The sequence below is a fragment of the Podarcis gaigeae genome (genome assembly GCF_964106915.1).
Source record: "Podarcis gaigeae genome assembly, chromosome: 6".
NCBI lineage: Eukaryota > Metazoa > Chordata > Lepidosauria > Squamata > Lacertidae > Podarcis > Podarcis gaigeae.
In genome coordinates, this window is record NC_139682.1 from 69794157 (window position 1) to 69814544 (window position 20388).

General features: G+C 41.4%; 2 protein-coding genes across 2 annotated transcripts in view; both read right to left on the minus strand.

The window, feature by feature from the left end:
- Nucleotides 1–3167, minus strand: part of ZNHIT6 (zinc finger HIT-type containing 6) — a 40724-nt gene extending 37557 nt beyond the window's left edge. The window contains exons 1-3 of the mRNA XM_083743572.1: nucleotides 3018–3167; nucleotides 711–776; nucleotides 509–615 (exon numbers count right to left, since the gene is read on the minus strand). Coding sequence (XP_083599698.1) covers nucleotides 509–615; nucleotides 711–776; nucleotides 3018–3079 — 235 coding nt within the window. The 5' untranslated portion in view covers nucleotides 3080–3167. The remainder of the gene's footprint in view (nucleotides 1–508; nucleotides 616–710; nucleotides 777–3017) is intronic.
- Nucleotides 3168–7747: 4580 nt separating this feature from the next.
- The window catches only part of COL24A1 (collagen type XXIV alpha 1 chain), a 169448-nt gene continuing 156807 nt past the window's right edge, over nucleotides 7748–20388 (minus strand). The window contains exons 54-60 of the mRNA XM_083743163.1: nucleotides 19084–19119; nucleotides 18966–18992; nucleotides 15099–15164; nucleotides 13459–13627; nucleotides 12533–12642; nucleotides 11010–11225; nucleotides 7748–8883 (exon numbers count right to left, since the gene is read on the minus strand). Of these exons, the coding sequence (XP_083599289.1) occupies nucleotides 8737–8883; nucleotides 11010–11225; nucleotides 12533–12642; nucleotides 13459–13627; nucleotides 15099–15164; nucleotides 18966–18992; nucleotides 19084–19119 (771 nt within the window). The 3' untranslated portion in view covers nucleotides 7748–8736. The remainder of the gene's footprint in view (nucleotides 8884–11009; nucleotides 11226–12532; nucleotides 12643–13458; nucleotides 13628–15098; nucleotides 15165–18965; nucleotides 18993–19083; nucleotides 19120–20388) is intronic.

The window sequence follows — 20388 nt, forward strand, 5'->3', positions numbered from 1 at the left end:
TCTCTTCCGATCCCACCGATCAGCTGTTTCCTTTCAACACTCCCTTCCCTCTTGTTTGCCTTAGTGTCTTTTCCTTGGCTGGAGAAGTTTTTTGCTCCTCCTTTTCTTCTAATTTCTCTCCTTATTGCTTTAGTTTTCCTGTTTCCCCCCTTTGCAAGTTTGCTGTCTTTACCTCCCCCCTCCCAGGCAGCCTCCTTTATCTCTAGCGTCGCCGGCAAATGATCAGCAGCTTTGTTTCAACACCCACTTCCTTCTTTCAAAAAAAAAAAGGGGGGGCGAGGCATGCACTGCTTTTTGCCCCTGGGCAATTCGGCTCCAGGGACCACACATTCGCTCAGACATTTCCCCTTACTTTTTAGGAAGAAAAAAGTGTGTCTTATGGAGCGAAAAATACGGCAATGGTAGGTATAGAACATTGTAGGTATAGAACACTGCCTCCTCCATACCCACCCATCGCAATAACACCCTGGAGCTTTAGAACAATTGAGATTTTTAGAGACTCTCTTACCACTTAGAAGATTTAAATCACTGAACTCATTTATGGAAACGAATGCTGTCTTTTCTCTTACTCCATTACAACTGAATGCAGTCTTATGTTGCTTCACGCAAGCCAAACTGAAAGCACACAGAGAAAGCAAAGCAATCTTGTCACTCTCTTTTCAGTACACAAGAAAAATATAAGCAAGGGATGCCCATCAGTTTATATCTACCTGCATGAGTATTTCATACAACGGGGGCATCGATATTTTGCTTCTTCTGTATTGCAGATTTCACAACTGAAAAGAGAGAAAAATGAAGGGACATCTTTACATTGGAACAACATGGGTGAGTGCTAAAACACCATTTTGAGAAAGCATCCCTTCATGCTAATAAGCAGTAAAAGCAATAGATGTATTTGGTAAGTGTGTGTGTGTGTGTGTGTGTGTATGTACACACAGTGGTACCTCGGGTTACAGATGCTTCAGGTTACAGACTCCGCTAACCCAGAAATAGTACCTCGGGTTAAGAACTTTGCTTCAGGATGAGAACAGAAATTGGGTGGCGGCAGCAGGAGGCCCCATTATCTAAAGTGGTACCTCAGGTTAAGAACAGTTTCAGGTTACGAATTGACGTCCAGAACAAATTAAGTTCTTAACCCAAGGTACCACTCTGTCTGTCTGTCTGTCTGTCTGTCTGTCTGTCTATCTATCTATCTATCTATGTATCATCTATCTATATCTCCAGAATGTTTTTGTTGCATACAAATAGTATTTAAGAACCCATCTTATATTAGTGGCCTAGAACATCTCTCAATAACAAGGATTAAGTAGTATCGATATGCTTCCAGCAAAAGGCTCTGGGATTCAGACACAAGTAATATGAGTAGCTCAGAGCCTTCAGTCAGAAACAACAAAACATGAACTAACGCTCCTCTAATGAGCTGCCACTATTCTGAAAAGGTTGGACAAGTATTTCCCCAACACCAAGCTTGCACTTGCTTTTTAGTTCTCCTCTTCTATTCATTAGCAAGTGATCTTCCTGCCCTATGATGGATGATGGTAACATCTTAATAGCAAAGTCAGTGATTTTATATCAGAGTTCCTATTTTAGTGGGGGAAAGTCTGATCGGAGCATGTGTGCTCTGAAATGAATCCTTTGGGGAGAGAATGTGCCCGATCACAAGAAATATCTATGATCCACAAAGTTCTTCTCATACTCCCATCAGAGCACAATGACCTTATTTATGCGCAGTCATCTCAACTTCTGGTTTAACTGCTGTCCCTCTTTTTCTCGCAAAAACATTTTTAGAAATTAAATTGGAAAGCTAGGTCAGACTGACCCAGGCGATGGTTTAACACAGTAAATTCGAGGAAATGGTTTACAGATCAGCCAAAAGGCAACAGTGAGCTAATAACTCTGGGACTTTGGTTTGGGGCTGCCATTTTTTTCCTCTCCTGACAGGGTTTCTATGCCCTTCACAGCTAATCACTTAAGTGTCTTAGTTAGTGCTGTCTACTTTATTGTACTCGATATGGAACAAGTCTAAATACACAAAAATCACACATTGTTTGAGCATAGACCACCTCAGAAACAGCAGCGGTTTCACCCCAGGGCCTTGCTGGACTGGGACCAATACAGCTTGGGTCTTCCCTCCACATGCCAGGCACTGGTGGCAGAGAGAGTCAGGCACAGGCAAGCCCTATACCCGCGATATACTTACCATCACGCTCTGACCCTCAAACCTGTCCTGGGCGATGTATCGTTACATTGCCCAGGCCTATGTACAAATTTAATAAATATGTAACAAATAAGGTGTTGTTGTTTTTTAAATCCATATTAAGAAAGGTGTGGGCTATCTGGTAAAGGGACCCCTGACCATTAGGTCCAGTTGTGGCCGACTCTGGGGTTGCAGCGCTCATCTTGCTTTATCGGCCCAGGGAGCCAGCGTACAGCTTCCAGGTCATGTGGCCAGCGTGCTCTGGCAAACCACAGCAGCGCACGGCTATCTGGTATCCCTTTTAAAATAAGTTGCCTTGACCCAAAGTTAAGAGAAAAGCTAATTTAGCCCCAGATTACCTTCGACAGAAGAAAACTTCTGGAAAACTACAATCCGCTGCCTGCAAGGACATCACAACATATTGCCCCCGCCCCCACATAATAATAATAATAATAATAATAATAATATGATAAATTTTATTTTATTATACACACTGCTACTACTACTACTAATAATACTACTAATAATAATAATAATAACGCTGCTCCTTAAATATTATCCTGTTAACTTTGCTCGCCTTCCGGTCCTTCCAGTCACGTTTCTCTCAACGCCGCGAGGAACCCTCTGGCTTTGCGCGCGCGCCCCGCGTCGCCTCCAGGGTGCGCGTGTGAATGTGTGGACGCGTGTGTCGGACTCCCCCCCCCCCCTTTCCCATTTTCTTCCCGCCTCCCAAGCCAACCTAATATTAATAACTCTGGGGCAGGAGGGCAGAGGGGAAAGAGGCCAAGGAGACATTCTTCCCCGACTCACACACACACACCTTCGCAGCGACATCTTCCGCCTCGCGCTCCCTTCGGTCTCCGCCGCCGCCGCCGCCGCCATGCTCAGCAAACGGCCTGCACGTCGAGGTGGCTCCCCTTCCTCTTTTCCGAAATCCTAGACAGTCGCCTCGCCGGCGCGCGGGTGAAAGGGAGGTTGCTGACCCCTGGCGGGAGCTTGGGGAACTGCAACGAAAAGGATGTCTTCGAGGCAAACCTGGGAGGTGGGAGGAGGAGGCAGGGACCATCCTCGCTCCGCGGAGCTAAAGCGCCAGCCTTGGGAATGCTGTGCGCAGTTTGGAGGAGCGCAGTCCCGCGCGCGGGTGTCTCCCCAAACTTTCCCCGTTTAAAACGGCTGAGGGGAGCTTGGCGGACCCATTTGAACTGCTGGTTTTTTTTGGGGGGGGGTCTTCTCCCTGCCCTTGGTAGGCAGTGCCGGGTTTGGGTTTGGGTTGTTTTAAAACTCTGTTTTTTGTTTTAAAATTTTCCCACGGCGCCTCGTTTCATTTATTTTTGTCACACTTCGAATTCCATAAACGTTCTTTCTAGTGAATAAGCCCCGTTGAAGATTCTTCCAAATCTACTCTCAAAAATCCTAAAAACACATCCTATAACCATGAAAACAATTGTTTCTAGGCGAATGTACATGTGTGTACATGTGTTTTTAATATTCCTGATGCAAGACTATGTGCGTACATGGGTTTTTAATATTCCTGATGCTTCCACCATGTATACACTCACACATCTACACATACAAATGTGCAGAGTACCTGGAGAAGCTTAGGATATGAAAGGAAACCCCTCTTTTCTTTTTCTGCTTTCTCATTATACCCAGGATGGTTGATAACATGTAGCACAAGATGGCAGCCGCTGTCTAGAATTTATAAGCCGCCTCCTCTGCCATAGAAACCCTTCTAGTCTCAGAAATTTAAAAAAACTATACTGTTACTTGCCCAGGAAAGGCACTCTGCACCTGTGCAAATGTATTTCCTTTTTTCCTATGTTACATTGTGGAGGCTTGGTGTTGACAACAGGTTTTAGAGCTGAATTCTCATGAGCTTGTCTCGGATTAACCTCAATTATCATATCTGTGTAGCATGGCAGAGCAACCCAGTGGTCCAGCTATCACCAGCATAACATTATACAGTGGTACCTTGGTTTCAAACTTAATCCATTTCGGAAGTCCATTCTTAAACCGAAACCATTCTTAAATGGTGTGCTAATGAGGCCTCCTGCCGCCGGTGCCCTTCCACTGTTCAGATTCTTTTCTTAGACCGAGGTAAAGTTCGCAAACCAGGACACTACTTCTGGTTTTGCGGAGTTCGTAAACGGAATCGTTCATAAACAGGACTGTTCTTAAACCAAGGTACCACTGTACATATATAATGGTAGTAAATTTTCAGGATCTGTTGAAACAGAGCACTAAGCACTTCAGTAGAAATCCTTAAACTCTTCAGCAGATAGAAATTACAATGCAGTATAAGCAAACTACATTTTCCAAGTCATTTTATGCTAGAATGATACCTTTGATGAGACTCTCAAGTAACAGACTTGACCCTAGAGTTCGGGTTTACAATGCAATCCTCTCTTTTTTTGGACAGCAACCGACAAATTTATGAGGCGTTGGTTTGGGTGGATCTGTGAAACAGTGACACTTTACTTGTTTGCTTCCTAACCCTGGTATATTTCCTAGGAAACATCTGCAATAATGATGTTACTAACCAATGGATGAAGCATTAAATCCAGGAAGGGTGGGCTATCTGGTAAAGGGACTGGCTACTTCTAGAGGACACTGATGTGTTAGATTTAGAAGGTTTTAACAATGCATTTGGCTGGCATGCATACTTATGGTATGACAAAGTTAAGATCAATAAGGCCTTTAAGAACCATATTGTCAGGAAAGCAGTGTTTAATGTCTGGACAAAATACAAAGACCTATTGGAAAATAAAACTCCAAGATGGTTATCACCTCTGGAGGCTAAGGCCCGAAAAAGACCCAATATGGAGGCCAAATGGCCGAAATATTGGGAAATAATAGAGAAAGAGGGCAACAATTGGAAATTGCAGAGTTTGGAAAAAATGAAAGACAAAGTGCGAGACTGGTTACATTACGCTCAGATTCAAGAAATTTTTAAAAAGGATAAAAAGCTAGGATTCCAGGTGGAGAAATCGAAGCTGGAAACAGAATTGTTAGAACCTAAGACTAAAGTACTCTCAAGAATGTATAACTTGCTGTTGAAATGGAATACACAAGATGAAATGGTTAAGTCGGCCATGATAAAGTGGGCACAGGATATTGGGCATAATATTATGTTTGAGGATTGGGAAAGGTTGTGGACCACGGGGATGAACTTCACGGCATGTAATGCTCTGAAGGAAAATGTAATGAAAATGATATATAGGTGGTACATGACCCCAGTTAAACTAGCCAAAATATGCCATGTGCCAGACAACAAATGTTGGAAATGTAAGGAAAATGAAGGAACATTCTTTCACCTCTGGTGGACTTGTCCCAGGGTGAAGGTCTTCTGGGAAATGATATATAATGAGCTGAAAAAGGTATTTAAGTATACCTTCCTTAAGAAACCAGAGGCCTTCCTCCTGGGCATTGTCGGCCAGATGGTGCCAAAGAAGGATCGAACATTCTTTTTGTACGCAACAGCAGCAGCAAGGATACTTATCGCCAAGAAGTGGAAAACTCAAGATCTACCCACTCTGGAAGAATGGCAGATGCAGCTGATGGACTATATGCAACTGGCTGAGATGACTGGCAGAATTCGAGACCTGGGAGAAGAGAGGGTTGAAGAAGATTGGAGGAAATTTAAGACTTATTTACAAAAATATTGTGATTTGGTGGAAAGTTAAGTAGGATGTTTGATCATAAATAATTGGCCACCACAAAATCGGATCGAAATGGGATGTAAAGTGAGATTAAGAGAAATTAATTTACAGAGGATTATATTTAAATAAGTGGTTATAAAATTTGCAAATTAGATGATAAATTGCTGGGAAAAATTTATGATGATGAAAATGGCAGCGGGAGATGTGAGGAAGTCCAAAGAAGTCATGAAACTCTGTTGAGATAAAAGAAAGGTTGTTTATCTTTGTACTTTATTTTGTAAAAACCCCTAATAAAAATTTATTAAAAAAAAAAAATAAATCCAGGAAGGGTGTAGATTTCTTTGAACAAATGCAGTAGCTGTATTTTGAGATCCAGATGCATAAAAAAATATGAACCAGGTCCCAAACTCCATCTTTACCACTTAAATCACAACAAATAAGAATGATTTTAAACATCTGTGGGTTTTTTTTTTTTTGCTTCTGAACATTTAAGCCACAAAGCCCTATGTGTATGACTTTTTCTGTAGCCAAACCTTTACATCTCCTTTTATAGATGTCAGATCTTACAATTGAAGCTATGGGAGTAGGGCTACATTAATGAGTTGACAAGCTTACAGAACACCAAGCAAAGGCTTTCTGCTGCTGGTGGGCATACTCGAGGTATATGCTTCATAAGTTTTACAATTCTGATTCATGAAACTAGGCGTCAGATCTTAGACTTCATAGGATCTAACAGTTGCAGGGCAGGACATCTTGTTACCTGGAAAAACTGCATAAATTGTTTAATGCCTGTCCAAAAAGCATCCATCAGGTTTTAATGGTCATGTTGAGGAGATTTTTAAGAAGGTAATTGACAAATGTGTGTACCTAGTGGAGAAAAACCAGATGGTGAGGAGTCAATAAAGTAAGATCTATGAGGAATGGTTGAAAGATAAACATTTAAGCCTGGAAAAGGCTTTCATAAGCCTATTATGCAAAAGATGGCACAGGCTTGTTCTCTTTGCTCCAGAGGGAAGGCCTGGAACTGATAGACTGTTTAAAAACAACTACTTTCCCTCCCCAAATACAAGGAGGTGCAGATAATATTGGATTGAACCTTGTTGACAACAGAAAGGAACTTTTAAAGGGCAAGTTGCTAGACTGTTTCTGACAGTTTGATGGATAAAATATATTATGATTAGAATTTATATACCACCCTGCACCTGGGGGTCTCAGGGCGGTTCACAGAATAAAATCAATATCTAAAACCACAAAATACCTAAGATAAATACAGCAACCCAACAGCCTCCCCCCCCCAAAAAAATACATTTTTAAAAGGGCATAGGATATAACTCAGATCACCCAAAGGCCTGGTTAAAAAGGAATGTTTTTGCCTGGCGCGTAAAGGTGTACAGTGGTACCTCGGGTTAAGTACTTAATTCATTCCGGAGGTTCGTTCTTAACCTGAAACTGTTCTTAACCTGAAGCACCACTTTAGCTAATGGGGCCTCCCACTGCTGCTGCGTCGCTGGAGCACAATTTCTGTTCTCATCTTGAAGCAAAGTTCTTAACCCAAGGTTAAGTGGAGTCTGTAACCTGAAGCATATGCAACCTGAAGCATATGTAACCTGAGGTACCACTGTATAATGAAGGCGCCTGGTGAACTTCCCTGGGGAGAGCATTCCACAGACGGGGAGTCACTGCAGAGAAGGCCCGTTCTCGTGTTGCCACCCTCTGGACCTCTTGAGGAGGAGGCACACGAAGGAGAGCCTTAGATGATGACCACAAAGTCTGGGTCGGTTCATATCGGAAGAGGTGGTCCTTGAGGTATTGCGGTCCTAAGCCGCAAAATATTTGGGCTGAAATAAATATATATGTGAAACAGTATAATATTACTGGGATGCTGAAGTAATTAAGATTATTATAATTTAATAGCAGCCATTTAAATATATGCTGTATTAACATTTTCAACAAGTTACAAAATATTTACACAATACATCATTGTAGATGGCCTTTGATAGATAAAATCTTTAACTGCAGTCCAAAAACTTCTTAAAAGACTACCGTGTGTAGTCGTCCTACAACTACAAAATCCTGTTCTTCTTATAAGCACCAGATACTGTTCTGCCTCATGTACCATTTCCATGTCTACAGACATTTTAAACATTTTAAACAAGCTTTTCACATAAATAATGTTTTCACTCATAATGAAGGATGTGACCAAATATTTTTTTAAAGACACAATTTTACAATGAATGCAACCAGCACATACAGTCTAAAAATAAAAAGTAATAAAAAAATGATCCAAATAATCTTGACCAAGGCCACAAAGACTTTTGAGTTGTACAGAGAGCACCAGGCAACACAAACAGGAAACACATAAGAGGTAGTGTATCATCTGTTAAGATGTCTGTGTCCACAAAGGACTGTAATACAACTTAAGTGTCTAAGGGAACCATTTGTTTTACGGTGGCATAACTCATTGTCATACAATTATAATACAAGCTATTGCACATTTGGGAGCGTTAGCCAGAGTTGCTCCTAGTACTGCATGCCTCTATCTTTCCTTAAGGTGTCCAGGGACAATGCTGTTACGGAGGTTAAAAAACACTGGGTTTTCTGAAGAATTTCCAGATATATGTAGTGTTTTCAGTTCCAGCGAATAATATAAAAAGCACCAATGGAAAATTAAATACTTTATTAAGGTTGTCAAGGTCTCTCTCTTCTTCTTCTTTATTTAAGAGCAATATCTCCTTCTTAGGAGGAAGTCTTTTTCTTCCTGAGATTCATTTAGAAAGCACCAACATTTTTGTTTATATTTCTTCTGCAGTTGTTTTTATTTTTTAAAAAAACCACTACTTGCAGCAATTCCATGTGAGAAACTCCACTCCATTCAGAAGTCTAGAGAAAACACACCGGGCCACTTTCTATGTAACGCTGTTGTCCTTGTTTGAGATGAGGAAATTTCTGCACTTGAACAACTGGAAGCTGAGTGGTGTCTTGAGTATGAAAAAGGAACTGGGTTTTGTGCCAGCTGCCATCTTGAATCTGCAATGCATATAACAAGAGTGTTAATTAACACACATTAACAATCAGCCCCTATGCTGGTTTTTTAATATTTTAATATTTTCTAGGCCTTTGAGAGAAAAACAATAACGAAGGACAATTATTTATTCATTACACTTGGTCTTGTATATTAATGTGTTCAGGATTTGGTACATTATTTTATGCCATGGGTAGGCAAACTAAGGCCCGGGGGGCCGGATCCGGCCCAATCGCTTTCTAAATCCAGCCTGCGGATGGTTCGGGAATCAGAGTGTTTTTACATGAGTAGAATGTGTGCTTTTATTTAAAATGCATCTCTGGGTTATTTATGGGGCATAGCAATTTGTTCATTTCCCCCCCTCCAAAATACAGTCTGGCCCTCCACAAGGTCTGAGGGACAGTGGACCAGCCCCCTGCTGAAAAAGTTTGCTGACCCCTGTTTTATGCTTTCTTAATGTTGTGTGGAAAACAGCACTATGGGGATAATCCAGAAAGGATTTGGAAAGTGAGCTGATGTACCTCCTTTTGGTGTAACGTGCTCAGTTCTAAAAACGCTCTTTAAAAAAAATGTTATAAATAAATTAAAAGCTATATCTTAGTACACACTTAAGGATTGATAACGTTTGAATCAAAACCTTGTGCGATCTATATCTATACACACACACACACACACACACACACACAACCCAGTGTACTGGGTTGAAGAGGGCTTTGGAAGTTTGCAATTTTTGTTTTTGCCCAATCACTTAAAGATGTGAGCACAGCGGAAGCCATTGAAAAGTGAAGTCCCTGCAGACAGGCATCTGTGAAATTCTGTAGGAATCTCTTTCCTGCAGAAAGAGATAAAGATCTCAGAGAATCTCACAGAAAAACTGCACTTTTCAGTAACTTCACAGAACTACCTTTATCATATATTATATTTCCAGCGTGCATTCACCACAGTTCATTAAGAGCCAGTGTGTTTTAGTGGATAGTTTGGGGAACTGCAGAAATCTGTTTGCAGATTCCTTTGTGCTTACTAAATTTATTGACACTGGACTAACACATTATCATTCAGTCCCACCTCACAGGACTATTATGAGAATAAAATGGGATGCCCTTGTGTAGACTAACCTGAGTTGTTTGGCAGAAGGGTAGGATATAAATACAGTACATAATATGTTTAATAGCTGTGAGTGGAAAGAGCTAGAAAACTAACCAAATGGAAAATGCTGATTTGATAGCATTTTAGCACCTACTTTGCACAGCTTCCAGTTCTTTAAGGGCTTGTCATGCTGACATTTATTCTGCTCTTTGAGGTCAGGGAGAGCAAATGATGACAAGACCAGATCATGTGTAAATGGATACTTCTTGGCTTTCTCAAATAAAAAAACATGAAGTATTTGGATTGCAACAGCTTGTTCATAAACCAGAGGCAATTCAATAGCGATTGGGAGGGGAAAGGAGCTCTTTCAAGTTTTCATCAAATAGTCTGAAACGTTCTGACTTTTTGAGTTCTGTCACTCGTTTAGGACAGTGTTTCCCAAAAGTGAGTCCCCCAACTGTTTTTTGGACTACAACTCCCATCATCCCTAGCGAACAAAACCAGAGGTCAAGGATGATGGGAATTGTAGTCCAAAAACAGCTGGATACCCAAGTTTGGAAAACTCGTGATTTAGGACATGGGTGACCCATCTTTGGCATGGGTACCAGTAGTGCAGACAGAGGGATTTGTGGCACTTGTGCACTGTTGCAGAAGGGTTCACGGTGTCCACATCCCTCCTTATCATCCTATGAAGCGCTATTGCTTTCTCCCTAGCAGAAGCTTCTAAATACAGTTTGATAGAAATGTTGTAACCTACCCAGTGAGTAATTAAGAACACCAAGGCTAGCAACTCTGTGGTTACATGGAGTCTGATGCTAAGCACTACAGCTGCATGCAACTTTGGGAGAGACGTACGTTTGGATTTTGCATGAGTGCTAGGTGTGTCTCTGTGTTGGTATCCTTAAGAAATAAGAATCTCTGAAGTAAAATCTTAAATGTTAACAGTAGTGGGTAAAGTAAATGTCCAGAATTTCAACTCTCATCTGTATTAATTCAAACTAAATACCTTCACAGCAAATTTTAACAATGCAAGCAGATGGCTTACCATGCATTCATCTAGAAGCACTTTGGGTTCAAGTGGAGCATTTGCTTCAAACATTTGGCCATTCCATCCTTTGAAGCTGACTGAGGGCCTCTGAGCACGTAAGTCATTGGTTCCCCACACCGGGGTGTTTAGACAGTGGACTGTGATGGTATGGATTGCTTCTGAACTCAGTAAATGAAGGAAGTTCATCTGCACTTTTCCAGTGCCAAACTCCAACTGTTTTAACAAAAACACACGTTAGTGCGGAAAGTCAGATTGCACTTTATAGCCACAAAAGCACAGTGATCCCATGCAATTTAGACATACCTTTACAAAGGCTTCATAAACATTTCTTTCCACTGGTATAACAAACTATTGACATTTAATCTGCTAATGTAAACTATTTAGACAAAACATGCATACCGCTCTCCACAGAAATATGTCCTCCTTACAGAAAACGTGCACTATATAAATATGAGTAGGAAGATGACAGTGTGCCGTTCATAATGTTAATGGGGGGAAAAGAAGACAACATTCTTTGAAGCAATGCCTGCTCTTCCATATGTCACTCCCATATGACACTTTGCTAGTGTTTTCCAATGTTTCTTCAGCTGTGTACAACATGGTCTTTTACATTAGTCTATGTCCCAGGGTGTAACAGCATTTTAAGACACTCCTGTTCTTGTTTTTTTCCCAAATTTTCCATTAAATCCACCAAACGTTCCGGGAGCCAGGGTAAAGTGCCACATTGAACAAGAGAAATTACTGATAATTGTCTTTTTATCAGTAAGTAAAGAGTTTTGTCTTCTGTGTAACTTGAGAACTCAAATTAACCACTTGCATTTCAATGTTACGACGGCTGCAGACGACAATAAGTGGAGCTTACTATCATGCAGTCACTCAGAAATACCTATTTTTTTCTTTTATTTTTGGACATCCAGCCTAAGGAACAATCCCGTAATTGATGACTGAACTAACCTTTCACTGCAGCTACGTATAACATTAGCCTAAAACTTCACTGCTAATTGCAAAGCAATCTCCCTCCTCCCTTTGCTAGGGTTCTGAACCTGATTTATCTTGCAAACATGAGCCTGCAACCCTGCATGGAGAAAAGTAGCTGATTAAGCACACATTTCTCCTCTCCCTTCTCTGCTGCAAAGCACCCTCTTTTGGGGACGGGCTCAGTGGAACATCATCTGCCTTGAATGCAGAAGAGCCCTAGCATCTCTTGATAGGGGTGAGGGAGACGTACTGCCTGAACCCCTGGAAAGCTGCCTGCCAGTGCAGACAATAACGATACTGAGCAAGCGGAACCAATGGTCTGACTGCACGGCAGCTTCCTATGTATGTATTGCAAATATTCACTGGCCCTAATGTGGAGTTGAAGTTTACTGATTTTCAGAAAACTATCTAATCCAGTGCTAACAAAGACTATCAGGGTATTTTCCTGTTCTTAGGCACATATGGTGAGGTTACATTAAAAAAAATGCATAAGTAGAATCCAGAAGACTATAATGAGGGCCTTTCAGAAAAGAACAATATACCTTAGTTACAGAGACAGGTGATAAGCATGTCTGGCCACCAGCGCTGAAGTTGCAGAAAACCTCAATGGCATCAGAGGGACATCCAATATTCGGATCAATCCAGTATTTTCCTATCAGTTGGGGAAGGCAGAAAAATTAGAAAGGAAAATAGAATTTTCCAGCCTATGTTTCCAGTTTCCAAGATGGAGAGGGAAGGGGGGAAATAGGTGCGGGTTTAGGCTCAAATATGTTCAACAGAGAAATTCAGAAGTGGGAAAAGGTGTAACAAAGTGTTTTACACTTTTTACTCCTTTTTAAAATTGGCTCCACAGTGACAACAGCCAAAGGGTTGTACAATCATCTTGTGAGAGTAGTGAGAGTAACTTTTCTCTTGGTGATATGTTTATGCTAGCCGAATCCTGCAGCAGCGGTAGAAACTCAAGAGAACACTCAAGGAGTGTGAGAGCCATGCTGCAGAGGCAGTGAAGAAGAAGAAGAAGAAGGAGGAGGAGGAGGAGGAGGAGGAGGAGGAGGAGGAGGAGGCGGTGTTTGGATTTGATATCCAGCTTTATCACTACCCTAAGGAGTCTCAAAGCGGCTAACAATCTCCTTTTCCCTCCCCCCCTCCCACAACAAACACTCTGTGAGGCTGAGAGACTTCAGAGAAGTATGACTAGCCCAAGGTCACCAGCAGCTGCATGTGGAGGAGTGGGGAATCAAACCCGGTTCACCAGATTATGAGTCCACCGCTCTTAACCACTACACCACACTGGCTCTTCAACCATAGTCACCATCCAACCTAGAAACAGTACCTCAAACTGGCCAACAATGCCCAGATAGCTGAATTAAACCCAAAACCAAATGCACTGTAGATTGTGTACGGTCGCTACAGATATGATTAGGATTCATTTCAGAGCAATTAATAACAATGGGGGGGGGGTACTTACCATCAGACACCTTACGTTCACAGTTAAGCAAATCCCTGCAGATACGTGCTGGGTTATCTCGAGTTCCCAGAGGGTTCTTAATACTGTGCAGTAAATTGCTAAGGTAATGTAATGTTTTGAATATCTCGGCACTGTGATCCAGTAATGTTACTTCAGTGTTTTGGTAGCTCTGCCAAGGGAAAAAAAAACAACAATTGACATTTTATGGCATCACCAAAAAAATGCCTTAGTACCGAGACATGGCCAAATGGCAAACTGGATCATAAAGCTGGATTTTCAACTGAAAGGGCAACGTATTCACGAGAGATACTGAAAGTTACACTGAGGTATAAGATATGTAATAAAGAGGGAATTTAATTTTTTAAGTGAAAATGATTCATATATGCAGAAAATCTACACATGCTACCCCCCAAAAAAAATTCAAACAAGTATACCCCAATGACATTTTTGTCTTTGAAAGACAAAATAGCTAATCACTATTCTAAGGCAATAGCATGAGATCCTTCCCATACATAATGGCGCATGGAAGCAAGAAGAAGAAGAAGAAGAGTTTGGATTTGATATCCCGCCTTTCACTCCCCTTCAGGAGTCTCAAAGCGGCTAACATTCTCCTTTCCCTTCCTCCCCCACAACAAACACTCTGTGAGGTGAGTGGGGCTGAGAGACTTCAGAGAAGTGTGACTAGCCCAAGGTCACCCAGCAGCTGCATGTGGAGGAGCGGAGACGCGAACCCGGTTCACCAGATTAGGAGACTACCGCTCTTAACCACTACACCACACTGGCTCCCTGCACAAGAGACTAGATGCTGCTGCTGCAGTAAATAGGAATATTGCTTTCCCTTTCAAGGAAAAGAATAATAATATTAATAATGCAGATTTGCATTCCTATCCTAGAGAGGGCAATAAGAATTGTGAAATGAAGAAGGGAAAGAAACCACCACTTCTTCAAAGGTTAGATGGGTGCTTTGTCCCTTAAAGTAGGTTGAATTAAAAAAAAACAACCTTTTAAAAAATCATCAAATGGCTCAGGAATGACATAGGCACAGGGGTTGAGATATTTATTTAACTATTTCACACAGCGATCGTAATGGTGTGTGCCTGTTTGGAAAAACAGCGTTTCCCAGTAACCGAACCTTGTGGTCTGATTTCTGACGGATTGGGAACTCTCTGCAGAAGAACATCATTTCAGCCCCCTACAACGATGACTGACCCCACAAGCACATTTATTACATGAACGGCAGCGGCGAAACAAGTTCTGATGGAGTGGTAAGGTCTGAAGAAAAGCCATCGGTACATTTTATAAATTACGCTTTGCACTGTGTGCATATCTCAAGTTGCAGCCTCACAAAAAACACAATACTTCATTCATATAATGTGTTTCCAATTAAGCAGACCGCTATTGCATAACGTTCTGGGCATTTAGGCCAGAGGTCTCAAAGACTCAGCTGCAAAATTTATTCTCTATATCCTGCGGTGTGTTTATATGTACAGTTTCCCCCTCATTATTCCCACCCCTGCCAGGTAGTATGATATTTGTAAATGTGTGGTGAATTAAATATTTGTGAAGACATACAGCTTATCAGTGAAGCGACTTTTATAACATGTATACATGTGACAAGCGAAACATGCAAATATTTTTACCTCCATCTGTAATGCAGTATTGGAATCAATCAAGGCTTGAATAGCAACACTGATGTCAATCTGCTTCTGTATATAATCAAACATTTTAATATCAGCAGCATAACAAACAAACCATAAGAACATCAGAAATTAATTACACACATTCTTTGGCTCCTGCCACATAATTAAAATACTTATTGCCAAAGAGTATTAATATTGCTGTTGTTGTAAAAGGGATTATTATTATGACCGGAATGCAATTCAAATTAAAAAGATTTTGGAATGCAGGAATAAAGAAAATCATCAAACTAGCAAATCTAGCATGCCACTTTATCTAAATTATATAATTTGGTATTTGAATGATTGGTATTAATAATTGTATTAGAAATTGTTATAATGAGGCTATCATTTGACTGTAATTGAAAACTAATTTAAAAATATTATAAAAAAATAGATGGCTCTTTGGGGGAGGGAGTGCAGAGAGTGTGCTAATTTTACTATAATCTTCCAGGCTTGCTTGCAATTCCTACAATTGCCATTTCTATGCTTCAAGGTAGTTTGCGCCTTGCAATGCAGGGAACTGCCATAAATCACACATTAAGGCTTGTGGTGAAGTTGTGACTGGGGACTGGTGGATACTGGTTAAAATGAGCAAAACGTGGCAAAGAAGGGAGAAAGGTTTTTTTAAAAGCATGAAATACTTTAGGTGGACACACTTCCACAATACTCAGAGTAGATGCAATGGACTTAAGTCAACCATGATTCACTTAAATCCATTGGCTTCAATTTACCTATCCTTAGCATGGCTTAGTCAGATATCACCTTTTAGGAAGGATCCCTAGGAACAGCATGATGTGTCATATTTTATAAAGACTCAAGATATACTGTATTTTTCGCTCTATAGGACGCACCTGACCATAAGATGCACCTTGTTTTAGAGGGGGAGAACAAGAAAAAAAAATTCTCCCCCTCTCTGCCCCTTCAGCGAAGCGGCAGGAGAAACGGAGCCCCTTCCATTTCTCCTCCCACTTGGCTGAAGAGCGCTACACAGCTCTCCCTCTGTGCTGAAGCCGGGAGAGTCTTGCTCTCCCGGGTTCAGCAAAAGGAACCCGAAGCCTCTGGAGTGCAGCGGGAACTCGTGTTGCACTCCGAAGGCTTCAGGCGGCTATCCCTGACTCTCCTGGCTTCAGCGAAAGGAAGCTGAAGCCTCCGGAGCGCAGCGGGAACTCTCCAGGCTTCAGGGGGCCATAGGCGCCGACTCCATGGGGCCTGAGGGGGCCCGAGCCCCCTCAAAAATTCGTTTGGGGGGGCTGAGCCCCCCCAATAATTTAAGAAAATTATTACCGTAAATTTCGCTCTATAACACGCAGATTATTTCTCCTAAAAAGTAAGGGGAAATGTCTGTGCGTGTTATTGAGCGAATGTGTGGTCATCATGCACCCACTGTTGCCTGGGGCTGCAATGGTGCAAAAACGTGGTTACAAAGCATGGATCCACAGGATCTTTGCACTGGGTCACCCCAAATTCACCATCAGATAACATAGCATGTCCATGGCTACAGCCTGCACCAAAAAAATCACGCACCCACTGTGGCCTGGGGCCACAATGGTGCAAAAACGTGGTTACAAAGCACGGATCCACATGGATCCTCAGAATTTTTGCATTGGGTCACCCCAAATTCACCATCAGATCACATAGCATGTTCATGGCTACATCTTGCACCAAAAAAATCACGCACCCACTGTTGCCTAGGGTCACAGTGGTGCAAAAACGTGGTTACAAAGCACGGATCCACATGGATCCTCAGGATTTTTGCATTGGGTCACCCCAAATTCACCATCAGATCACATAGCATGTCCATGGCTACATCTTGCACCAAAAAAATTACGCACCCACTGTTGCCTAGGGTCACAGTGGTGCAAAAACGTGGTTACAAAGCACGGATCCACATGGATCCTCAGGATTTTTGCATTGGGCTACTCCAAACTCACTGTCAGATATTAAAAATCTTTATAAAATAGAGAATTAAATACATACAGAATGTTAAATTTTCAGTTTCGAAATATTAGTACTAGTTTAGTACTGTATTTCTATATTACTATAGTACTGTATTAGTTATTTTCAAATACTTAAATATTTTTAGGGTGTAAGACCCAATTAAAGCCTGTTATTTACATACAGTATTACAGTATTTACATACAGTATTAGGCATACTGTATTAACTTTATTAACTGTATTAAAGCATTAACTTTGAGATATTATTTTTATTTAATGAACCCTCAGCCTTATTCAAAGTAAGCTTAAATTAGCTATTTCACTTATTAATCAAAGTGCTATTACTGTGCGACAGCAATATTTTATGTTTTATTCTTTTAATGATAGTTTAGGATTTATTTAAATATCATTTCAGTCTTTTCAGAGCTATATATTCACTGCTCTGTAATAGTCTATAAGCATAATTGTTACTGTAAATTAAATTAGCTTTTTACGAAAATACCGTGCGTGTTTATGTTTTGTTTCTTTTTTCAAAGCCAAAAAGTGTTTCAGGCTTGTCGAGTTTCCCGGAGTGTGGAGTTATAGAGAGATGAGTTTTCGGGGTTCTAATGTTGATCATATGACTCTAAAATACTTTTTAAAAACTTTTAAACTCACTAATTTTCATCTAAAATTTAGAAAACTTCCCGGGGCAGGACCCCGGTATGGGCCCCCCCAATATTTTTTATAAGTCGGCGCCCCTGCAGGGGGCTATCCCTGAAGCCTGGAGAACGAAAGGGGTCGGTGTGCACACCGACCCCTCTCGCTCTCCAGGCTTCAGCGAAAGCAACGTGAAACCAAGGAGCTATCACTGAAGCCAAGCAGCCTGCATTTGCTCCATAGGATGCACACACATTTCCCCTTAATTTTTGGAAGGGAAAAAGTGTGTTCTATAGAGCGAAAAATATGATACCTTATACACAGAACATGAAACAAGTGAAAGGCAAACCTTTCTAAGCCCTGAATCAGCTTGAGGCTACAATCCTAAATGCAGTCCCATGAAAGTAAACATGTCTAGGAGGAAAAGTAAATGACCCCTGGATGGTTAAGTGCAAAGGCGACTCTGGGGTTGTGGCGCTCATCTCCGCTTTCAGGCCGAGGGAGCTGGTGTTTGTCCACAGAGAGCTTTCCGGGTCATGTGGCCAGCATGACTAAACCACTTCTGGCACAATGGAACACCGTGACAGAAACCAGAGCAGCACATGGAAACACCGTTTACCTTCCCGCCGCAGCGGTACCTATTTATCTACTCACACTGATGTGCTTTTGAACTGCTAGGTTGGCAGGAGCTGGGACAAAGCAACAGGAGCTCATTCTGTTGCGGGGATTTGAACCGCCAACTACACCGCATTGCCCCTGCTCAGTGGGCAGACTCCTGCAGAATCTCCTCCTAGGCATGCTCCATTGAAAGGGATGGTGGCTGGGCAAGGTTACTCTTGTCCACCTGCCATTCATTGTTCTTATTATTTATTAAATTTGTATACCGCCCTTTATCCAAAGATCACAGGGCGGTTTGCAACATAGAAATACAAAAACGAGAACACGAAATACACCCCTCTCCCCAGGGAATGTTTGTCTGGCATTTTCAATACCAGGCCTTTGGGTGATTAATGCCTTTTAAATGTGTTTGTGGGAGGTGGGGCTATTGGTTTTTTTTAAAAAAAACTATTTATTTGTGTTTTATCTGAATTTTTACCTTGTCAACCACCCTGAGATCTTTTAATGACGGACGGTATATAAATCTTACAACAACAACCTAATACCACCACCCCTTCTTAATAGTTCTAGAGGATAGTGCCCCAACTCTTTTACAATTCAATGCTGAAACCATCATAGAAAACATATCCAACTTACTCTTGGACCAGGTGGCCCTGGTGGACCCTAAAAGGTAGGAGAGAGGGGAACACCATATAAGAGTGGTTCATACAATTATGCAGTTGTGCAAACTTTAAAATAATGTATATTCACTTACAGGTGGACCTGGATGGCCTCGTGATCCTTGAGGTCCCTGAGTAAAAAGAGATGATAAAAATGCATAAAATATAGTTTTTCTTTTTTAAAAAAAGTAAAATAAATCTCTATACACCACCTTGGAATGAAATGCAGTTTACAAAGAAGACTGACATGTTTAATGCATATATTAAACTAGTTGTAAAATGGACCAGGACGACAAAGGGTATTCTCTACTAGCTATGACCTACACAAAGATTTCTTAGTGCACTGTAGACCATTTGCCTGAGTTTCTGTATACTTTTTAAAGAGAGTCTGTGTACTTTTAAAAAACTGAGTAAGCTTTCTGTCGAAGGTGTCAGCCCAATACGATTCAATTACTGGAGTTCTCTGTTTATCCAGTCCTACCCTCTGTGGATACTGTGGGTGCATTTAGCATTTTAAAACGGTTTAATAAAGGATTTAAAGCATGTCACGAGCAAGCAATTCTACGTATTTTTCGACCAGGCAACCCATTAGTCAAAAAAATATCATTTATTAAAATTGGTATTATTAATTTATTAGTCATGCATAATGTACACTGTGTGTGTTTTTCAGAAAATTAAATAAGCATGTCATATAGAGAAGCAACACCTCCCCATATAATGTCTACATCCTGTGCCATGGGATGGGTTGAATCCATTGGTTTGGGTCCTAGCCTCCAGTGCAGGAGAAAACCAGCTTGCTCCATCTTCCCGGAGACAGATATTGGAAGATGGCTGTCATATCTCGTCTCACTCTCCTGTTTTCCAGGCCATTGTTGTTTAGTCGTTTAGTCGTGTCTGACTGTTCATGACCCCATGGACCAGAGCACGCCAGGCGCTCCTGTCTTCCACTGCCTCCCGCAGTTTGGTCAAACTCATGTTGGTAGCGTCGAGAACACTGTCCAACCAGTTTTCCAGGCTAAACATACCCAATTCCTTCACCCGCTCCTCATAAGGCTTGGTTTCCAGACCCTTGATCATCTTGGTCGCCCTCCTCTGCACACGTTCCAGCTTGTCAATATCCTTCTTAGACTGTGGTGCCCAGAATTGGACACAGTATTCCAAGTGTGGTCAGACCAACACAGAATAGAGCAGGACTATGACTTCCCTTGTTTGGGACACTATATGTCAGTTGATGGAGCCTGGAATAGCATTAGTTGTTTTTTGCTGCTGTATCACACTGTTGGCTCATAAAACCATAGAATTGTAGAGTTGGAAGGGACCCTGAGAATCATCTAATTCAGTCTTCTGCAATGCAGAAATATGCAGCTGTTCCATACCTGTCCCAAACCTGAAACCTTGGC